General features: G+C 35.0%; 1 protein-coding gene across 1 annotated transcript in view; it reads right to left on the bottom strand.

The window, feature by feature from the left end:
- Nucleotides 1-25004, bottom strand: part of Vps13D (vacuolar protein sorting 13D) — a 1260195-nt gene that overhangs the window by 1211568 nt on the left and 23623 nt on the right. Inside the window, exons 3-4 of the mRNA XM_090393926.1 lie at nt 17832-17944; nt 13558-13635 (exon numbers count right to left, since the gene is read on the bottom strand). Coding sequence (XP_090250052.1) covers nt 13558-13635; nt 17832-17944 — 191 coding nt within the window. The remainder of the gene's footprint in view (nt 1-13557; nt 13636-17831; nt 17945-25004) is intronic.

Here is a 25004-nt window from a genome sequence, read left to right as displayed (position 1 = left end):
CTTGTTCTCTCCTTACCTTCCATATAACGGAAATTTTTGATGATATCCTACAACACTCATTCAAACGTTTATAGACGTCTATGATATCGTCCCTCTTTCTCCTGTTAACCAGAGCCTGTAATCCATGTATTTGCAATCTATGCTCATAATCTAAACCCATAATCTAGATATAATATCTGTAACTCTTCTTTGCACCCTTTCCTCCACCTTTGGCAAACTATTTTTTGAACCATCTAGAAGATACCTTGTTTTCATCCATTCATTCCCAACCCTCTCATTAGTTTCGTTATGTTGATGATGTCATTACTATTTGGCCTCACCACTTTCCCACAACAGATCAATAGCCTTCATCCACACATGCAGTTCACCATGGAAAAAGAAAAGGCTGGTAGTTTACCATTCTTGGACATCCGCCTTACACGCACAGCTTCCAGTAATTTATTAACCAGTGTTTATCGAAAACCTACCTTTACTGGCAGATACATCCATTAAAAGTCTGCTCATCACATCTCTCAAAAAACTGGCGTTATCAAGTCATTAATTAATAGAGCACATAAGGTGTGCTCCTCTCCCTCAAGCTTACAACAAGAACTTCTCACCATCAAAAAGTTAATGGAATTTAATGGTTACAACCCTAATCTAATCCAGCAGATAATTGACTCCAATGTTCCAACACCTCAGGATTCTTCAACAGACTGCAGGGTTCCAATCCCTTATATTTCTGGCTTCTCAAAACCGATTGGAAGAATTTTGAAGAAGTATCATCTCATTCCCATATATTTTGCAATCAACAAAATTTCTCACCTGTTATGATCTACAAAAAACAAACTGGCAACTCTATCATTAGCTGACGTTTACCAGATACTGTGTGAATGTAATCTAACATGCTTCGAAGAAACAGGCATTCTGTAGAAAAAAGAATTAATGAACATCGATATTATATTGAATACATCAAACCTCAAAAGTCTGGTCTGGTACAACATAGCATTGACACTAAACACAATGTCCAGTGGGATAAAGCTCGTCTTCTCCATAGATGCAGGTTTAAATATAAAAGCCATTTCAAAGAAAGTTGTGAAGCCCTTTTACATCGGCCAAATCTGAATTTTAACGATTGTACGTAACGTCATGGTTTTGGCAACAATGTCTTGTGCTAGAATAAGTGGTAGGGTCGCAGATTCCCTTTCCACACAAAGTTTATAGGACAATCACAACCATCCATGCCCACGGTGGGATTGGAACCTGCAGCCACTTGGCTAGAGAGCGAACATGCTAACCACTCAGCCAACCAGGCCAGCAACTGTTTAATAACATCATTTATTAATACTAATTTCTAGCATGCAGCAACAGTTTTTAATTGGTAAACCATCGACTTCTGTATGTACTTTGTAATCCCATTCCTTTGATTGCTTGTTTCTATATACTGATAATGTACTGTTAGTTTCAGTACAAAATACCTGTACTTTCATTTCATTAAAGTTAATTACTGTGGTTATTGTGTAATTCAGTGTTTCACAAATTTTTCCTACAATGGAACATTTCACAAATCCTGAAATTTTAATGGAACACCTTGGTTAGAGTCGAGTATCATCGGTCTCATATTTAATATAAAGCTAAGCGCACACTATCGCTGTGCTATTAACACCAGCGCACTGGCCTTAATAGCACAATCCACATGCAAAATGAGGAGCGCCTGATTTTCAAACATGTTTGAACTTGTCACAGCATCTAAAACTATTCCAGGCTCATATTAACTTTGATAATTTTTCATGGAACACAATTTGGGAAACACTAGTGTAATTTATTATTTATTATGACCCTAGAAATTTCTATGCCTTTTCCATGGTCTGCTTACTGTTTCTGCTATGTTGGTCCAAGAGCATGCTCTGATCAATTAATTGGAATCATGCTTGCTGGTATGAGTGCCTTTATTCTCCACTGAACTCAAAACCTCTTCTGCCTACCAAGCTTTATTCTCTAACACACAAGCCAAAAAAGTCCAAGATAAAAATTCGGCATAAAATGGCTGAAATTCAATACTCCAATTTGCACCCACCCTTAACACAGTACATAACAAGTGTAAAAAAAAAAATCAACAAATCCAAAGCAGACTTCTGTAAGGACCAACTGCACTATGCTTGCCTCCTGCTTAAATAGCAGTCAAGCCTACTGGTTCCTTGATAAGGCTGACAAAGCAAAACTTCTGTCATAGCTTGTTTCCATCTCTCTCACACACACGCACACACACACTCTCTAATGGTACAATGATAACATCTAAAGATAGGGCAAACCTCTTCACATCAGTCTTTTTCTCCTTTTGTTTAGATGACCAGGGGAAATCTCCTCTCACTATGTCAAGAACTACTCAGCCTCCTGGTCCAAATGGCATTTCTCCAGTTATGCTAAAAGCCTGTGCTCTAGTATTACCACCCATCTGTATCACATATGTAAGCTGTCACACTCATCTGGCACCTATTTGACAGCATGGAGCCTTTATCCAACCTGTCCACTAAAAGGAAGATCAAAGTCAACAATCAAACTATTATCCAACTGCATTCTCTAACACACAAGCCAAAAAAGCCCAAGATAAAAATTCAGCATAAAATGGCTTCAACACTCTCAAATGTGATGGGGGAATGTCAAACAATCAGCTTCTTCACTGTGTGTAAACCCATCAATTAATCAGTGATTATCAGTATGAATTCCACTATTCTCATTTTACCTCCACACTAACTTTACCCATCTTTGGACACAGACCATGGAAACAGCTGGAAAAACTGAGGTGGTTGCTCTTGATATTTCCCACATATCCGATTGGTATCTGGCATCAAGGTCTTCTTACCAAGATGCCATCTTATGGTATACTCTCCTGCCCTATGGGAATGGCTTGCCAATTTCTTCTCTGGTCGTTCAATGTATGCCATGGCAGATGGTTAACTCTCATCATATTTATCAATACTGGAGCACTACAGATTCTCACCCATGCACTTCCTCTTAAACATCAATGCCCTCTAACTTCAAATCCTATTCAGAGTTTTGCAGATGATAATCCTCTCCATTTCTCTTATTCACATGAAACCTTGTAGTATCAAATCATTTGAATCATTTGTAGTATCAAATGATTCAAGATATTCCATAACTAATGTCTTAAATGCTGATCTCACCATTCTCAAGTGGTGCAAAGATAATCTAATTAATTTCAATGTATCAAAACAATTTATCTAATTACCCAGAAGAAAGATACTCCCTTTTCTCATTTTACTTGTGATAATGTTCTGATTTCTATTCAAGATGTTTTCTCTTCTTGGGAAGACTTTCAGATCTTACTTATCTTAGCATAAACATGTCACATCCTTAGCCTCCAAAAAAATTCATTTTTTTTTTCTTTTATTTATTTATTTATTTTATTTTTTTGCTCAAAGCACTACTTCCTTCCTACTCAACTCCTAACACTAAATCCATCCAGTCTTAGAACATGGTAATTGTCTTTGTAATATATATAAGTTCTTAGGCAAAGCTCTTTGGTCAGAAACAACTGGGTTCAATTCCTGTCTATGATGTGAGGAACCTTTATCTAGACTCTTTCAACTAAAAGCGAATTAGCCAGTTTCATACAGAGGTGGGGGAAGGTTCACCCAGAAACTCAGGTTTTCCATCCCTCAGAACAGGCAAACTGGCCCTGTGAACACACAGATTTACAGCTATGAATACTTATGACACTCATATTTGGAAGAGATAGGATCCTCACCACATGTCATTACACCTGTAGTCAATCATGGCAGTCAACCTTCTAGATAGGAAATGACACATGAATGGAAATCAAAGAATATTGTTCTCCCATTCAGGCTGGTACACCCAAGATATGCATGAATTCCGGTTTGTACAGAGAAGAGAACAATCTGCCTAACAGGTAACCACTCTCTCAAAGACTTCTTCTAGTAACTTTCTCAAAAACTCTGTTTACTACATTTGATTTTTTTTTTATATGTACTTTCATGGATTCTGCCCACTGAACTCACCACTATTATTTCTCTGGTCTCTAATCATGCTCTTGTTCTTACAAGTGCAGTCACCAGTCAACATTCATACATAAAGAACTAACTTCTGCCTTCATGCCATTTACCTTTATCCTCTGGAAGATTCTTCCCCATACTGTTTTTCCAAATGCATAAAACACCTAGCTTTTCAAGAAACATGTCAACAGATTCCTTCTTTCTGCTTAACCATTTGGCCAAACATAGAAATGTTGTGTTATAGGTTTTGTGATCTCTTGTGAATAGGATTGATAAACTTTTCTGCTGATATCAGAGGAAGTAATCAATGACTCAACATTAATTGAATGATGCAAATCACAGAAAGTGTCTAGGGAAGCAGTGAAACCCTTTATTTTGGCTTTTTATTATTATTATTATTATTATGCGACACCTCCAGGGAGTCCAAAGACTAATTGAGAGAGAGTGTGCCAACATCATCGAACAATTGATCCCCTTATAACTACTAACCGTGCTCAAACTTGCTTAACTTTTTTGCTGAGCCATTGGTAGCAGAGGCTCTACCAATCGTCCAACCTTTGCTATTTGATTGGGATGAAATTCTCAGAGGGTTTAAACAATGTATGGAACCACTAATGTTGTGTTATAAGTTTTGTGACCTTTCAGGAATTGGGCTGATAAACTCTTTTGCTGATATCAGAGGAGGTAGTTAACCAGTGAATGAATCAACATCAACTGAATTATGTGATTCACTGAAAGTGTCTATGGAAGCAGTTACTCCATCCACCCCCCCCCCCCTCCACATTCATTTCAGCTTAACTGGGTTTAAATTCTCAGGGTGCTGATAGATCAAAAGCTGCAACCATATTGCAGCTTTTTGAATACTCATGTAGTTAGCAACCTTCATCCACTCTCCCAAAGATCAACTTCATCCTCTTGCACATCCTGGAGTGTATAAAGTTCACTGTGCCTGCAGTTTTGACTACTTTGAACAAACTACTAGATCAGTTAACATTTGCCTTGAAAAAACACAAAAACTAATCCTCAATCATCTATATGGCTAGTCAGGACTGGCAGACTATGATCTGAATACTCCTTCACATAGAATTAAATGGAAGAAAACATTGGTTTTACACAAAAGTCGCTATAGGTCCAAAAGACTATTTTTAAAATCAGCATCTACTATGGAGCACTCCCCCAACCTCATTGTTGTATTCATTTACCAAAGATCCGGGAGATGGTCATTATGAGACCAGACAGCATGACTTCTCCAAATAAACTTTACAGTTATCTGGCTCAACAAAGGGCACTTTGAAAACTGAATTGTTTCCAATGTTTTGAAACTGACAAGCACACAATGAAATGATTGTGTGCTTGTCACAGTTATAATTTGTGTTCTGATGATGCTGGGTAGAAAATCCAACATCAGCCCTACCCTCTTGTAGCAGAGACAGACTCAGAAACCAACTGAAGAAAAAAAAAATGTTCCTCTAGAATAAAACTCATAATGTCCTTTATTCTGGGCCTAGCAGTATGAAAACAAACATTTCCACAAGGCCACACAGGTACCTAAAGAAACATGTCTAGGGATAATAATTAATCCCTCTACCAACCTTGATTGTCATAAACATCATTAATTACATGAATGTGAAGTACAAGTTGAAACATCTAGATACTAATGAAGTAATATGGATTCAAAGTATAAATGAATTGATATATTTCATCCATATGACCATTTAGATGGTTAAATAATTTTCATGAAATTAGTAACCAATAATTCATCAAGGGATTTCCATACGCACAACAGTATAGCATACACATGCCTAATTGAAGGATAGCCAATACAAATTTAATTCAAAATGCACAATCCTAATATCCTAAAACTGACAATCCTCTATGAGCATTGAGCGAGGAGATTTGAATGTTCAGTTGATGGTCTGATAAGTCTCAAGATTTCTGGTAGAGCAAGGTAGTCGGATTTATTTAAATTAGGCAAGTATATACTCTAAGAGCCGTAGCAGATTAAAAAAACAGATCTGTATTTATATCAGTACACTACAACTCAATATCACCAGAGTTCAAGATCAGTACTATCAACATAAGAAGCCTGAATGGCAAAGAAATGGAGCTAATTGAGGAACTGGATAAGTACCAGATAACATAATAGGGGTGACAAACAAAAAAAAAAAAGAAAAACGCTGGTGAGATCTTTCTGAGTAATAAATACAAAATGTTATATTCAGGCAATGACAATCAAGGAAAAAGGAGTAGCAGCTATAGTATTCAATGCTAAATACAAGGCTAATCTTTTTGAATGGAAGACAATTTCAAGTAGACTGATGTGAGCAAATATCAGAATGGGTAAATGGACAATGAGACTTATTTGTGCTTATGGTCCCACAGAAAGCAACCGACACAATGAAAAAGGAAAAGTTGGTCCTTGTTGGGGATCTAAATAGTAGAGTAGGAAATGATTGTCAGACATACAAAAATATTTTGGGAAAATTTGGAGAAAAGAGAAAACCTAATAATAATGGCATACCTGTTGGATTTCTGCTTAGGACATGGACTGATTATTACTAACACAATGTTCCAACATAAAAATGTGCACAAATTCACATGGAGAGAAGAGACAAGGAATAAGAAAAGTCTCATTGACTAAGTTATTGTTGATAGTGATGTTTTCTTCCTGGTGCAGGTGTAAAATCGTGTATAGAAGGATTTTTATACAAAAATACCATATATACCGATTTTACTGGTAAAAAATTCACTAAAAATACTTGTGGGTTGATAGAGAAATTTTCATATTTTTTAATTTGGAAATAATATTTTTGTATATTACTGAATATTGTCACCTCAAAAGGTTTTTGTAAAAGAACAAAGGAATATAAGTGTAAGATAAATTATCTAAAGAAACCTCTTAGTCACAAGTAATTCTAGATGGGTTAAGGTATTAACTAATGACCTGGGGCAACTGCAAACCTCGAAGGTAAACATTGCAAGGGGGTTTCCCACCTTAATGCAACAACCGAAAAAAAGGTGACAGGTGCAGAGCAATGTAATACCCAGGGGATTACTACATAGCAGAACCCAAGGTCATCAGAAAGATATAAAGGGGGTTTGCTACGCCGACAGGGGGGGGTTTTAAGTGGTTCCTTGGTCAGCGAGAAGTTTCAAGGTCATGGAGTTCCGACCAGAAGTTACGGGTTCCAGAAGTTGACAAGGTCCCAGAGTTTAGAAGTATGATGATACGACGAATGTTACAGCAGCAGAGTTTTGATAACATCTTGGGAAATGATTTCTTATCGCCATCTGAGACCTGCATTTCAAATAGAAAATGCCAAAAAAGCGATGTGACTAAGATAAACAGTTTTAGAAGAAATTAGATGTCGAGTTTTCATGATGCCAAGATCCAAATGTTTGCCAATATTAAGAGGAGATCCCACGAAATCCCAGAAATGATATCTAAGTGCAGTACTAAAGTCGGACAGTAATAGAAGGAAGTAATTTCAGGGATCATTCAGAAAAGACCAAACGTCTGTTCAAAGTAAGATTTTTCCTTTGTTTAGCTAGAAATAAGATTGTGATGGTGATTTAATTAAGGGACTTGTTTTATAGTGATACTTGAGGGCTTTAGGCCTTAGGCTAATATCTGAAGTATTTTATATGTGAGAGAAGGTCTGGCTAAAATTTAAGATGAAACAACATGTATTTAATGTTATAGCTATTGCCTAAACCTGCAGAATGTTATGTAAAAATTGATCTGAGTATTACCAAGTTTAACGAGAGAAAATTATATACACGTGGTCTTACTAGAATTGATTATGATAAGGAACTAAATTGTAAATGTAGTCATTAGTTGCAATTTGAAGCATAGAAGCTAATTTACTTAGTACTTAAAATTGACCCATTGTACATTTCATTGATGTTAAATAAATTGTTTTCATGTTTAAATAACTTGCCTGATTTCTATTTCCAATGCACTACTCATAAATTCGAATCTGTGTGAGTCTTAAAGGTAGATATTGTCACGACTGCATAACACAGAACATCAGAGTGTTACAGAGGATTTGAAATTCGAAGCGATCACCATTTAATCTTGAGCAGAATAAAAGTGAATTTCATATTGAAAACAAGTACTTGTAAGAAAGTTTTAAAGCAAATAAAAGATAAGCAGTTCTCAGATGTGAACTATAGACTAAAATACACAAATTATTCCAGAAAAAATGAGAGTTTGAAAACAGGAACCAAACTTTAGAGATTCAGTGGCAAGCCCTGAAAAAAAAACATTGATTCATCCAGAGAGATGAGGTTGTCTGCAAGGATAGAAAAAATCATAACTCTATGGTGGAAACAGGAAGTTAAAGAGGCAGTGAAGGAAAAAAAGAAAGCATATCAAAAGTTCCTGGAAAATAAGTCAGCTTGTGCTCTTAGAGAATACAGAGACAAATGTAAGAAAGTTAAACACTGTAAAACTAGCTCATGGAAAGTCTTTGGTAAAAACATAGAAAATAAATATCCAGAAGATGGTAAGATATTCTGGAGGTTGTTGAAGAACTTAGAAATGGAGAAAAGAATGTTGTAAAAGGAATTAGAGATGATAAAGGTGCCATGAAAACAGGCAAAAAAGATATCCTTGATGTATGGAGTAATTACTCCCAAAAATTGCTAAATGAAACGAACAGTGATGACAGCACAGTAGTAAAAAACACTCAACAGACGTGCAATCAGTAATACATATCCATACTTGAAATGGAAAAAGCAATCAAAAGCCTGAAATGTGGAAAGGCAGCAGGAGTAGATGATATTTGACCAGAAATGCTCAAGTATGGAGGAATAAAACTCCTTCAGTTGCTGCACTGCATAATTCAGAAGGCCTAGAGAGAGAGGGACGAATTCCAGATGATTGGAGTAGAGCTCTCATAGTACCAATATATAAAAAGGAAAATAAAACTCAATGCAAGAATTACAGGGGTATTTCTATACTGAGTATTCCTGGTAAATTTACACAAGTATACTTGAGAAACAGTTGAGGATTATGGAAGAGAAGTTTGATGAAGAACAAGCTGGATTCAGGATCAGATTTTCACTTTACAACAAATAGTTGAGAAATCAAGGGAATATAACAAAGATCTGTATTTAAGTTTTGTAGATCTGGAGAAAGCATATGACAAGGTGCCAAAAGAGAAGCTATTGTATGGTGTCAGTGGGGCATTATATCAAGCGATACTTAGTCTTTATTCGAGTTGTAAGTCAGTAGTTAGAACTGAGGAAGTACAGGAAGGTGGTTTAATGTTAAATCTGGTGTTAGACAAGGATGTACATTATCCCCTCTGGTATTCATTATCTATATGGATCACATTATGAAGGAAAGTGGTATTAAACCTGATATCAAAAGTGGCAATGTTAATGTCAGATCTTTGCTTTATGCAGATGACGTTATACTTGTAAATAAATCCGCTACAAGTCTGCAAGATTCCCGGACTTGGGGAATCTTGACTTGAATTAAGTCAGGGAATCAATTCCCTGACTTAATTGAATAACTGTTGTAATAGATATGGTATGAAGGTCATCAACATCAAGACAATGACAATGAAAATAGGCAGAATCATTGAAAATATCAACTGCACTGTGAATGGAGAACCCATAGAACAAGTAAAATATTTCAGCTACTTAGGCATGATTTTTAGTGAAGATGGGAATTTAAATATAGAAATAGACAAAAGAATCAACAAAGCTGGTATGGTAGGAAGTCAATTGAATAAACTTTTATGGAATAAGATAGAAATTAGTTGAAACACTAAATTAGCTGTATACAAGACAGTGTTCAAACCAATTTTAACTTATGGATCTGAGAGCTGGGTTAGGAGTAAAGAACTTGACCAAAGACTAGAGACTGCAGATATAAGAGTCCTGAGAAAGATTAGGGATGTGAACAGATGGCATCAATGGCAATATCATATTAAAAACGAGGATATTAGGAAAGAACTTGACATTGTTAGCATCCAGGAATGTGTTAGCAAAACTAATCTCAGGTGGTATGGTCACTTAAATAGAATGGGAGAGGAAAGATTAGCAAAAAAGTGTTCTCTGCCAGGTTGGCAGGAAAAAGACCAAGAAGGAGACCAAGATATAGGTGGATTGATATGGTAAAAAGTGCCTTAGAAGATAGAAATATAAGATCTGATAATGTTGGAGTCTTGACAGGTAACAGATTGATTTGGAGGAAAATTGTCGATAGGAAGTTAGTAATGATGTAAATTTTTCATTAGTACTGTCATATCCCGTACACCCCTTGAGGGTGCATGTCAGGAATTTGATGATGATAGTAGGCAGGTCCATCCCTCCCTCCCTTCAAAGAATCTCGTTTTTTATGTCATTGACATAATCTTTAATCCAAGAGGAGACATTTTACACATTTTCTATGTTCATTGAAATACTAAGTGTTCTTTCATTTTCTTTATCTTAGTTTTAGGTATGATTTGATATGGAAGAATGTGAAGCTTCATTGATTGTGTGTGTGTGGGGGGGCTGCTAAAAAGTGGTGTCATGAATGTGACTGATTTCAGTTGAGAAAGTATTAAGTTCTGTCCTTTAGTTCTATTTGCTGAAGTTTCACTAACATCATACTGTTGGGATGGGTGATGGATGCACATACCACGGTTAGTATATCCTTGTAGCGAACAAGGATCCGCTGAGTAGACTGTTAAGAGCATTTCCAAAGCCATATGGAAAACACATCAAAAAAGTGAATCCTAGCATAATTTATAGTGGGGGATAGCAGGGAGATCATAATATTGTTAGCATTTAATGTGTGAGGAGCTACTCTTGGATGGTATGGTCACTTGAACATAATGTAAGAGGAATGGTTAGCAAAACCATTATAAACTTTGCAGGTTCACAGATTCTTGATGACTAACGACATTCTTCATTTCTGCAAAATTAATAAAAAACTGCCATTTACCTTTTTCCCAACTTGTGTCAGTTTTATATTTCTTGGCTTTTTTCTCATCCCACCATATTACTGTTGACTGTTAACTGTCACTTCAACTCATCATCACAGTAGGGTCAGTGTCATTATGCTGTATTCAATCATCAACTAGATTGTGAATCATGACAGATCAAAATGCCATTTAATGCAGTCAAAACCAATTCTTCATTTTGGTCTTAAAATGCATTCTTGAAAGCCTCCATTACATAATTCGAACATTGCCAGTTTAAGCCAAAATCTGATTCGTGTTGAAATATAAAAATTAAGCCTTCCGGGAATTTGGCATGAAATCATAAAATATTTCTTACTGTTCCATAGTGCATACACAATGACAAAAAAAAATAATAATAATAAAATAGACCATACATGTAGATTAATTTGTTCAGTTGCACAAATAACCCTAATTATTTAAAAATATAATAATAATGTAAACTTAATCATGTAGTGCTGTCATAATAGCCATATCCCTTGAGGGCACATATCTGGTAACTGATGATAATTTATGAAATAATCAACATCTATATTTCTTAGCCAAATAACACCAAACAAAAGTTGCGCTATAAAACATTTGAAAGATTTGAATGGATGGCAGAAATCAATAAGTAAATTCAGATCAATTTAACGATATGTAACTTTTTTTCCCTTTTAAATTATTTCAGGTAAAATGAAGCCATTTTAGCTGAAAATGAAGTGAAAATGCAATGATTATCCAGCTTATTTAAATAGCAGTTGCTTGCTTCTTTGATTGGATCATGTTTTTCATAACTGCAGTTCTGATGTCCATGAGTGAACTAATATTTTCAAAATTATGTATTTTAAGACTCAGTCAATCTGACACTTTTTTAGCAGTTTTTATTTTACATGTTGATCTTAACATGTGCAGTCTGATATCCAGCAATTGTATGGAAATATAAGAAACATTTTTTAAATAAATTTTATATTATGAAAAAATAACTTCCTCTATTTAATTTTTCTTGGCTTTTTTTTTTTTTTGATTTTATTAAAGTGATTGCCGTGTCTCAATTTCTGTGAACGCATCAGGTTAAATACAACTGCTCTTTGGAATTGTAAATAATTGATGATGTTCATCAAAATTTACTTTAAAAAATGTTTCCTTTTTTGTTACTATGAAATTTGGCCAATATTTTGTATACATGTATCTTAGTTTCAACAGATAACACAACAATGATGTGTAAATTAATCTTGTTAAGACAAGAAGTTATATTCTTGTTTTCATATTTTATCTAAGTGTGTTTAAACAAAGTATGCATGTAAAATATTTTCTCAAACAGGACATGCTAGAACTTATGGTGAAGTCAATTACCTCTGTATACAAATAGCTGTGAAGATATTTCATATGCAAAATCAATTATAGCGGTGGTTCCTTATACTGTAAGGAACTACACTTATTAAAAAAATTAACTCTTTCCATACATATGAAACAAGCCAACAATTCCTGGAGTAATTGTTTTGTCCTTAAAACATTTTCATGGCCCTGTAGTGAGGGAGAGACTTCATTTCTACTAGTGCTTGGCAAACACAGCATTTTTCTCCAATCAACGTTGCGCTAGTCCACTATTAGGATGCCCAAAGCAGACTAGCACAACATATCTTTGAAGAAGACAATTTCATCAAGGGGAAGAAAGCCAGACTAATATACAGATCCCATTCTGAATCAGAGAATCTGAATCTGTTTTCCACCAAAAACACCAATGTTTAAAGAACCCAGTGAAGTGCAACAAAAATGATGTAACCCTACACAAATTTTGGCACAATATCCTATCCTCTTGTAATTACAGAGAGCAACAAAGGTGCTCTCTGTACACATCAATGTCATCATTCTCGAGGTCTTTAAAGTGACTCTAATAATGATAGTTTGAGCTGGGAAAACATAGCATGTAAATGTTCCAATTAGTAAATTACTTATTTTCATTCCAGTTCCATGTAATTGCAATAGATAGAAATTTGAATATGAAAACAAAAGATTACAATGATTATCCCTACCCCATCTTGAAGTCTGTATAGTGAGCAATGTGAAGACTAAAAATTAATCTGAAATCACTTGAAATCACTCTTATCCTGCCCTTTCTTAAAAAACCAATTAACAGCCTTACCTAGCAAATTACTAGGTAACTTACCTACAATTTTTTTTTTATCTATCTATTGACTGTCATGAATCTATCTATTCAGGATAGATCAAGAACCTATCCTACACATCAGTTGCCTGTCCATTTAAATTTTGTCCATTTTATCTCTCTCGATTTTTTTAAAAAGCGGCTAAGTAGCTGAATTTACATATCATGATAAATGAGCAATATAGTACTATATTACTCTTAAGCACATAACTAGATTAAATACAGCAATAATTTTATGTAAAAGCATTAAGCATTAATAATAAAATGCATCCTTCACTGTCTAGTGTGAAATGTTTTTACTAACCATGTTTTTATGTATTTAAATTAAATGAGAAGTGCTTATCTATAAAACTAAGCAAAAAAGAAAAGCAAATGTTTTTATGCATGCATGTCGCTAATCTACATACTAGTAGGAAAAACAAAAGAACAAAAACCAAACCTTCCATTTTGCTTCCAATCCATTCAAACGAGCAAGTTTTCTTTCCTGAATGGCCTGCTTCTCCTTCTCTTCATCATACTGCAAAGTAAAAAAACTATTATTAATTATATAAAAATCCCAATGCTTTATGAGACAAGTTCTGAATTGTTACTGCATAACCCTTCTCCACACACCATAAAACAGTCAAAATTAACTATTTTAACTCAACATTTAGCTATTATAATTATAGTTAAAAAATCTGCCTTTCTGTTATAGTTGTAGTTAAAAAAAAATCTGTCATTAGGGCTTGTTATGCATCAAATAATATATTTTGCATTCAAATATCTAATTAATGGGATAACATCATCTACTACATCTACTGAGAACATATTTTTATGCACAAGTTTGCATATTTGATATGCATTTGCATGAAATGGAAACACAGATAATAGGTTATTCCAAATCAAATTAAATCAAAGCTGCATAATTTTTATTTTGACAAAACTGAGTCATTTGTTTACCTATCCTTCAGATGGAGGAAAGTAATTTTTTTTTGTATTCAGTAATTGATGAGCATATTTATTCAGCACATACACAGAATTTTGATAATTTTGGATAGCTTATTTCAAGAGTGTCGAATTTCTTACTTTTTCTAAACTAATTTTAATTAATGCTCAAGTTGTGTACTTTTTCATTTCTTATTTGCATTTTCTGGCAATTTCTTTATGCCTTAACATGTTCAATAAGCTCTCTTTTCTTGCATTTCGTATCCCATGCAGATCATGAGTTGCATTAACAAGTCTAATTTTTTGTATTTTATTTATATATGTAGTGGAATATATATCCAAAAATTGAAGCATTAAAACAAACATCTCAAGGTTTGTAAACATTAAAAAAACAGCTGATTTAAAAAGTCCAGAAAGTTATGTGGGGGATGGAGTAAAAATTTCAAAATTTTATGAGATGGCAGCTATAAAGCAAAATCAGTCCCATTTTGTTATTTTCATCCCCTTAACTTATACACCAATTAAATATAAAAAGCATTTTTATTGCATCTTTCAGCATATTTAGAACAGCCACCTATCAAGACAATTTTTTTAGGATCAAGAGTGATGTTTCATCTGGCAATAACAAATAGGAAATTTAAAAAAAATGAATGAATGCTTAAAAAAGAAAAAAAAACACTTCTGAGCAGGTACATTTTTTAATCCATAACAGGCCACTGTGTATAGCAAATGTATGTGGGCAAGGGTAAAGAAAAAAAAAAAAAAAAAGCAGCTTGTTGATATTCTTCTTGAAGGATGCTGGAGATTGTAGACTAGGAATACTTTATATGAAAGGATTCTGTTCTGCAAAACCAAGAACAATGAATGGGCTGAAGAAGTTCAGTGCATTGACAATTCAACTGGATGTTGGGCAAATGTGCTTATATTATTATAGGCATAACAAAAATGGGAGCATGATGCCAGCCACGCTGAACAGTACATAGGCAAATATCTGGAGAAGAAACAATGCAAAAATGGAGGTGAGATAGTGACAGGAGAGAGTCTGTAAGAAAGAGAGAGAGAGGGGGGGGGGAGATCAACAATTAGCTGAAATGCTCTCTTCTGGTCAGGATCAAGAATTTTTAAAGGTTTTTGGAACACTAGTCCAAATGCAAGAGCAGTATTCCAAGGTTGGATGAATTTAGGATTTGTACAGAATTAACAGAGAGACAGAAAAAAAGTAACACCTTCAATGAAGAATTTTGATTGCCAAGTTTTCTGGAACCTCAAACCCTACCCACAATTTTGCTGTTAATATCAGCAAATGTGTGGATAGAGTTTGTCTACATCATCGCACTAAAACATGGTATGAACAAAAATTCAAGGAAGCATGTGAGATTATGTAGACAAACTCTATCTGAACAATAATGATGGTCTAAAAATCCCAAACATATGGAAGGTATATATTCGACCCACGGAACGTTCCTCACTAAGAACAACTATAAACAGGACTGTAGAAAATCCAGTATTTTAAAAGCAAAAATAAGAATTGTAATACTAAAAATAGGACATCACTGTTTCTGAAAGAAAACCATCTGAAAGAATGTTTATTCCTGTCATCGTAAATAGAATTTAGCTTGATGTAATTTTTTTTTTCACGAGAGGTCATGCCAGTAGAATAACATGTGATCAAATCATTGTTTCTTTAGCTTACAGTTAATAATGTAACTTAGCTTGTTATATATATTGATGTATGCTCCAGATGATGATCTTGATGTGAAGATCGAAACGTCAGGATAATAAAAAAGTTTTTTTTTAACACGGTTGTAAATTCCGTAAATTTTTAAAATGAAAATACACAGGTAAAATACATGAATGCAAGACACTACATGAATAACTATTACTGAAGTGAAGAAACATAGCAAGGCTGAATTATTAAATTGCACCTGTAGTTGGGTTTGATTGGGTGCTCTTTGTCACTAGCTGGGTTCTGGGGATGTGCATTTCCCTGATCTGAAAGAAGTTTGAATTGAATTGAATAAATTTAGTGAAATTTTGCAAGACAAACTAAAAAAAACTTGTATATGGATTTGATTCTGTGACACAAGGTGATGAGCAGAATCCAGAGGAGAAGAACATCTTGCTTCAGAAGCAAATACAAGCATTAAAGATTTTTCCTTGAATCTGACTATCTAGAAAAACTATCCTAACCTCTACTACCCAAGAAATACTCATCCTCAGACTATCAGCCCATACAAGAGCACCCAAATCAAGCTCAATAGCATAATTTAGGACTTGAAGCCTTGCTTTTTTTTCATTTGTCTCACTTACTTCATAGTCTGCATGCATATATCTTTCCCTGTGTATGGTTCCCTAATTATGCTTATTGTTTTACTTTAGTAAAATAATAAAAATAAATTCTTCTAAATAAGATACACCCTAAATGGGGTCACTTAAGAGTTAAAGCTAGATAACTAGGAGAATTATAGTTAAACTTCTTGAATTGGAACTAATTTCAAGTTATGACTAAACAAACAAGTGTTTTTTTAGTCATAAAACTGTATGTTATTCCTAGTATTGTTTGAATTAACTGTACTGCCGATGTCCTATGATATTTACGATGAAATATTTACTTATTAAAACTTATTACTGTGGTTACGTGTGTTTGTTTAGTCATGAATACCCCACAGGTTTCTTTAATTTTTGTACAATTATTGTACATTTACAATTATTGTAATTATTGTACAATCATTGTACAATAATTTCAAGTTGTATCTTTGGGATTAGTGTTGCATACTATAGCTACTCTTCTGTTTTCTGATTACTGTCACATGAATAAACTCCTAAAGTATTTTCACCTGTTTTATCACCTTTGTCATTGAAATGAGCTATTATGTTGACATTACATTTCTATCATTTCTCTAATGGCTCACTTATCTCTCTGTTAATTATACTTCTTAACAATGACAGTGCTTATATTCAGTTCTACTGAATTTGCTCCATTAATTTTTCATACATGGTAAAATTAAGATATCTGATTGAGATATGATTCTCCAATTAAAATAACGAAGATCTTGTTTAATCCAGCAACATCCCACCTTATCACATTTCATTACTTATGCTGTATATCATTATACTATTATGATTTAAGCAATAAAATCCAGTCAGCTTAAGTCCCAAATTGACAGCCCATTGTTTCTTCACTGTCTGGGTGAATATCTGCTAACATGGTATACCAGAGAAAGGTGAGGAGCAAATAATGGATCTGAACACTTCCCTGGTCTGTTCTCTGCATTTCTTACTGGCTTTGTAAGATTCTCCTCTTATTTTACTAGCCTGAATCCTTAAGTAATGCTGATTAGGAACTATTAATGAGATATTAATTTTATTTACTGAGATATCAGGGACTGTCCCTGTGAGTAAATGCTAGGAAATTATAATTAAACTAATTAATATACAGTACTTGTCTACCATTTCATTACCATTTTTCAATTCGGCACAAGAAATTGAAATTTTGTATAGAGAATGTTTTTGAAATACATATACACACACATACATGTCATAATTATAATGAAAAAAATAAAATACTTAATTATGCTATATCACTGACACTGATCGATTTTTGCATGTCAGGTTTCACTAGTAAAATGTGCTTTTCACATTTAAGTAACACACATAACTACTATTCTCATAATTAGACAAAATAAACTATCAAACTATTAGCTCATTTATCATTATTCAATTTTCTTCATAGGTATGCATGCATGTACGTGCCCACAGACACACATACATAAATATAAATCAACTTACATTCTGTAAAGAAACAGGACCAGCGATTAAATATAGATCTTCTATGAAGATTACCCAGGGCTCACTTCTCAGTCTACGTATAGGAATCTGAAGCTTAATTTTTCCTACATAACCTGAAAAAGAATTTTAAATAAGTAAATACACATATTATTATTATTATTATTAAGATCACCAGGGAGTCAAGGATTCATTGAGGGAGTTAATATCATCACTCACAGCAGCTGTCACACCTTTTCTTAAACTCACTTCAACAGGTAAACTGTTCCACTCACTCATGGCTTTACGAGAGAGAAATCCAGCTCTGAGCTGCATACAAACTTAACTTCCATGGATGCCCCCTTGTCCTCTCCCTATTTTCCATATAAGGAAAACTTTTTATCAACCAATATCCTATTAATGCCTTCTCAAAAGATTATAGATCTCTATTATATCACCCCTATATCTTCGGTCTACCAGTGTCTGCAGTCCACATATCTCAAGCTAACCTCATAATCTACATTACATAATCCAAATATCATTTTTGTAACTCTTCTTTGCAGACTTTCCACAGCTTCTTTATCCCTCAGGAACCTAAAAGAACAAAATTTACACACACAGTATGGTGTGGTCATATCAAAGCATTGTAAAGAGGCAAGATGACTTCCATATCCTTACATTTCAATGTTCATTTCAACATCACAATTATCCTTTGAGTTGTATTTGCAATTTTTGTTATGTGACCTTTTGAACTTCAACTTTCTATCATATGTCCAACATCTCCAGCCTCGTCAGCTACTCCAAGCATGATCCCACTAACATAAATGCTGTTGGATAACGCATCATGCCAAAGCACCTAAACATTGAACTAATAGCCATTATCATTTGCCTACACTTCTAGCCTATTCAAATCACCCTGTAAATGCCAGTAGCATCTCTAATTACCCTGCTTATCTTTGCATCATCAGCAACAACTGAACTCCTGTCAACTCCTTTCCAATATCATTAACGTATAGATTAAATAGTCACCTTAAATCTTGTAGATTCACGTCTCTCATATATCACTTTCTGATACCTGTCCATTGGCCATCCACCTATTATTATTACAAGCTACTACTCCATGGAGTCCTCCTTGAGAGAGAAGCTAAACATCATGCCAAGCACTATCCGACATTTGCACACTATCTATCATACTTTGCTTTAAACTCATTCACAGTCATGGCACCAACAACAGACTCTGGCAACCTATTCCACTCATTCACCACTCTCCAAGCAAAGAGTTCAATTCTAACACCCTTGCTAACTACACTCTTGCTCAGTTTCCAAGGATGGTCCCTAGTTCTTCCACCTCTAGACCTATTCTGAAAAATGTTCTCTGTATTAATCTTGTAAAAACCCTTCAGTAATTTGCATGCCTCAATCATATCACCCCTTTTCTGCCTGTCAACCAATTTCTGTAATCCACAAATCTTCAACCTGTTCTCGTAAGGTTCATTCCACAGACCTGCTAACATCTTGGTCACTTACCTCTGGATCCTTTCCACCTCTTCCTAATTGCCAAGAAACACAGGTGACCAGATCTGCATGCAGTAGTCAAGATGAAGTCTTATTCAAGGCTTGAGAAAGAGAATAACCTGCTTGTCTCTGCTCATCAAAATATTCTTCAGCAACCAAGTAATCTGATGAGCTGCTTTAGCCACTTTTGCAATCTGTCCTCTAAACTTTAACACTAATCTATCCATTAACATTCCCAAATCACTGGCTTCATCAATTTCTGGGAGCACCATTCATCAATGTGATATACAGCTGGTAATCTTTTCATCCCCAAATGCTTAACTTTACACGTTGACACATTAAACTGACATCCATTCTCCTTTGTCCAGACAGCCAGTCTATAAAAATCATCCTGCAAAACTTTAACATCATCTGTATTAACTATTGCTCTACCCAATTTTGTATCATCAGCAAACAACTGAACAGTTCCTCTCAGATCCTTTCCTATACCATTAATGCACAAATTAAATAAGAGCAGCCCAAGAACAGAGCCCTGTGGTACGCCACTAGTCACAGGTCTTCTTCTGGACTCTACTCTCTGATATCTCTTCATCAACCATCCTCTTATCACCTCACCACTATTAGCTACTCTTCTGTTTTCTGATTACCGTCACATGAATAAACTACTAAAGTATTTTCACCTGTTTATTTTTGTCATCGAAATGAGCTATTATGTTGAACTTATATCCATTCACACGTGCTGTAGTTTATTAGAATTCCAAGTTAATAGTTTATATTCCAATCCCATATTCTCTAGTTTATGTAAAAGCCTTTCATATAGTATCCTATCAAAAGCCTAAACAAAGTCCAACAATATCACAGTGCATCCATTCCCTCTGCTGTAATATTATATTATAAAATATGAGCAAACTGCTCAGGCATAACCTCCCTTTAATAAACCCATGCTGTTCCTTGCAAAGCATATTCTGTTTGTCCACCCATTACTATATGCAAGTTCCTACCAACTTCTCCAAAATCTTTACAATTACTCTAGAGATACTGATAGTTAGACACATCAGTCTCGCACCAACTTTGAGCAATGGGATTATCACACTTTCTTACCATTCCTGTGGGATCTTTCCTGAGTTAAGATTCAAATTATAGAAACATGTCAAGGCCCTGGCCAGTTCAGCTGCACATTCCTTTAGTGCGCACACACACTAATATCCCATATATCCCAATTGCCAAATTTTTATCCAGGTTCTTTTCATGCACCTGTATCTCTTTATTCAATGTAGTGATATCACTGTACACTATGATACATATACCTGGCTGACAGATCTTGGTGATGTGAGCACCAATTATCTGAACTAGTATCAGAAGCAGATGGGGTAGTTACCAGTCTGTTCAGTCAATTTCTTTTCATACTGCAACTTAGCTTTCTGTACAATATTTGTAACTTTTCTGACCTGAGCTTCATATATTTCATAACTCCTCTCTCTCTTATTCTCATGCTATTCCTTCCACATCATCTTCATTTTATGGATCTCCTGTTTAATGAAACTGCACATCCAGTTCGCTTCCATTCTACTTGTTCTTTTAACTCTAGTGATAAATTCACTTACTGCATCATTTAAATATCTTTTCAAAGCTCCCCATGCAGTGCAGGTCCTTCCCATTCAACAACTGATACCATGGAACCAATAATAGTATTCTCCTGAGTTCGTCATGACTTGCAGACTTGTAGTTCAGCATATAATTTGTTCTGATTGGAACATCTATTTGGACACTTCTCTGGTCAGTACACCATGATCAATGTCACCAAATGGTGGTAAAATAGTCACATTCTTAACTGAGACAATCTAATCTAACACTCTTTGTTCTCGAGTTGCTTCTTCCACATGCTGCTTGAGAAAGTTGTCATGCAACCTAATCAATTTTTGGATAATTTAAGTCACCCATAATAATTACTTGTTCAGTACTCATCTGGATAATTTGGTGATGCATTTCTTCATCCCCAGCAAATGAACTGCCAAGTCTATGGCAACACCATACATGGCAAGAATCAACATATAAAGCTCCTATCTTGGGCAAACAATACCTTTGCTAAGTACCTCTTCCTACCAGGGCTCTAGCAAGTAATAATGCTGTGTTTATTGAGGTTTGCTGTGGGAGTGCTTATTAGCTAATGCAGACTGTAACATAATCTTTCAGGCCAATAGCAAATATGCCATTTTTCATTTAATCCCATGTGAAAAAATATCAAGAACTTCTGATTTCAGATACAGATGATCATGGATGCAATTTCTGTGTATTTTAAGGCAGATGTCAATCAATATATTTACGTCTGTCCAAAGCATGTTAAACTGTGGGCACAAGGAACTTTATACATTCCAGGATGTGCAAGAGAATGGAGCTAGTTTGATGTGTTGTTTGAAAATAGTATGGAGATTTGGTTTGTGGAGAACTTCAGCAATCTACTGGACACAGATCTGGGTGCCAGGGTTTCTTGGTCATGAGGAGGAGATAGAAAGGTTCCAGAGGCGAGTGACCAAGATGGTAGCAGGTCTATGGAATGAACCTTATGAGAAGAGATTGAAGATCTGTGGATTACAGAAATTGGTTGATAGGCAGAAAAGGTGTGATATGATTGAGGCATTCAAATTACTGAGGGGTTTTTACAATTAATTTAGAGGAAATTTTTCAGAACAGGTCTGGTGGTGGAGAACTAGTGGCCACCCACAGAAACTGAGTAAGAGTATAGTCAGCAAAGGCGTTAGAACTAGGTTTTTTGCTTGGAGAGTAGTGAATGAGTGGAACAGGTTGACAGAGTCCGTTGTAAGTGCAATGAATGCAAATGAGTTCAAAGGAAAGTATGATAGATACTGCTTAAATGTTGGATAGTTCTTGACATGATGTTTAGGGCCTCCCATGATGAATCTAAGGACTCCTTGGAGTAGCCCGTAATAATAATAATCTTTTCTGATGTGCCTTGAACATAAGGTTAAGAAATGGTCAGAGCATGGTCTGCCAGTCCTGGCTGTTATACAGATAATCGCAGACAGTTTTCATGTTCTTCTGTCAAACAGGATTAAATGAAAGAAGACAAGTGTGCTGAACAGAAGTTGTTACAGGTCTGAGAGATTACTTTTAGAATAAGCATCAGCTCTGAATCACTCCTCCCAACCTCAATAAATATAGCCACATTCATTTGCCAAAGATCTGGAAGACTGTCATTTTAAGACCACGTTTAGTCTGACTTTTGTGAATTATCTTCATTTTTATCCATCCCCTTGATAGTATAATGTTAGGATGGTAGTTCATTTTTAGTTATAATTTTAATTGTTTCTACTGATTAAGTGCTGTGTTTATCATACAGGAATACCTCGATTATCATGGTTATTGTTGCCACGAAAAATATCGCAATAATCGAATCCACGATAATCGGGATAAATAATGCGTGTAAAACGGTTGATCATTGCCAAGGATTTTTCAAATCTATTAATTAAATTTTATATATGAAGTAAAAAGGAAATGTGTTAAGTAAAAAATGAAGGTTCATTTAGAAAACCAAATTATTCTTTAATCTTTATTTATATATAAGGGGCACATACACTACATACAATTATTCTTTCTTGGATAAAAATTGGTGCAGAGTTGTCTGGTGGAATTTTTTCTTTCTTTTTTCTTCCTATAAAACTCGGTAGCAACAGATGGAATTTTCAATTTCCTGATGAACTCTCATTGATCGCTCGAGATTAGGATCGCTGTTCAAGATTTTTTAATTTAAAACTTTCAGCAATTCTACACATTTTGTCCATTTCTTTGAGGGTAAATTCCTTCAGTGCCACGTCAATTTGTTCGTCATTGTCATCGATTTGAGCATCGTAAGCGTGTCCTCTCTCGAGGTTAATTAGGTCTTCATCACCCAGCTCCTTATCATGTGACTGAAGCAGGTCCTAAACATCACCTTTTTCAATTTCTATTAGTCCTAGATCGAAGCCAAGCTTAGTTATGTCATTGATAATACGGGTTACTTCATTTTCAAATCCTTTAAAATCATTTGCACAATGAGGAATAATCCTTTGCCACGTCGCTCTCTCAGGTTGCTAGACGTTACTTCACTCCATGCTAACTTGACATTCTCAATGCAATTTTTGATGTTGAATGCCTTCCAGAATTCTGTCCAAGTCATAGCTTCATCTCCTGTAGTCTTTTCTATTGCTTGTGAAAAAGTTCTTCGTAGGTAATATGCCTTAAAGGATGCGATTACACCTTGATCCATTGGCTGGATGATGGAAGTGGTATTCGGTGGTAAATAAATAACTTTTACATTTTCACACAAATCATTCAGTGCTGTTGGATGACTAGGTGCATTATCTAATATCAACAAGATTTTAAAATCAAGATTTAATGACTTGCAGTACCTTTCAGCTTCAGAGCAAAAACAGTTTTTAAACCAATCCTCAAAAATAGTTTTTGTCATCCAAGCTTTTTTCTATTGACTCTCCAATGAACAGGGAGAAAATTTTTATCTAAACTTCTAAGCGGCCGAGGATTTTGTGAACAATAAATAAAGAGAGGCTTCATCTTGTAATCTCCAGAAGCATTGCCACATAGTAAAAGTGTTACACGCTCCTTCAAAACCTTGTAGCCAGGCTGTGATTTTTCATTTTTCGCTAAAAATATTTTCGTGGGCATTTTTTTCCATAATAAGCCTGTTTCGTCAGCATTAAATATCTGAACATTGGTATAATTTCCTTCTTCAATGATCTGTTGGAATTCACCAGGAAAACTAGCTGCTGCTTTTTTTTATCGACACTTGCAATTTCACCTTGTACATGAACACTATGAATGCTCAATCGCTTTTTGATCCGATCAAACCACCCTGAACTTGCAGATAAAGTTTCTTCCACTACTGACGATGAATCATTTTTGCTTTCTAATTGTTTTCTTTTTAAAGTTTCAAACAAATTCAATGAAGAAGGAAAATATACCAATGTTCAGATAGTCTTTTTGTTTTTTATAGTCTTTTGACTAAAAGGAATTCTCTTTTGGTTACAATCTTCTATCCACACTGACAATAGCGTTTCCATTTCAATCATAAGATGGCTTCTGTTTCTCGTGGTTTGGGATGCAGACGAGGTCGATGCACTTTGTCCTAGTTGCTTATAGTTTGCAGTGTAGTCTAAAATATGGCGAACAGTTAATTCATTTAGACCGAACTCTCTTGCAATTTTGGCTTTGATTATGCCTACTTCATACTTATTTATCATATGCAACTTATCTTCTAAGCTGATCACTCTATGTTTCTTCTTGATAGCTGTAGACTTGATATCATCCTTGTTTCTTTTAGCATTCACTGTAGGGGTAAATAAGAGAAATAAATATCCACATGTACTTCAGGCAAAGGCGGACAGTTACTTGTGAGTGGTGAGCAGGCACCGTCGGATAAAAACGAAAGCGCTACAAGAGAGCAATACCTGGAGAGTGGCGACTCAAACTGGTTGCATATGTAGTGGCTACATCTCGTGGCCGAGATAATTCAAATTTGGAGCACAATAATTGGAATTTTGGTATCAAATTATAAACCGTGATAAATCGAGAATTGCGATAATCGAGGTATTCCTGTATTTGTACTCTGAAAATGCTGGTTGGAAATCCATTGAAATATGACTAACTTGAATAAATTATCTATTTTCC

This window comes from Typopeltis vanoorti, chromosome 6 (genome assembly GCF_054136105.1).
Source record: "Typopeltis vanoorti isolate ZY-2024b chromosome 6, IOZ_Tvanoo_1.0, whole genome shotgun sequence".
NCBI classification, from domain to species: Eukaryota; Metazoa; Arthropoda; class Arachnida; order Uropygi; family Thelyphonidae; genus Typopeltis; species Typopeltis vanoorti.
The sequence above is the reverse complement of the archived record's forward strand: the minus strand, read 5'-3'. Positions and strand labels throughout refer to the sequence as shown.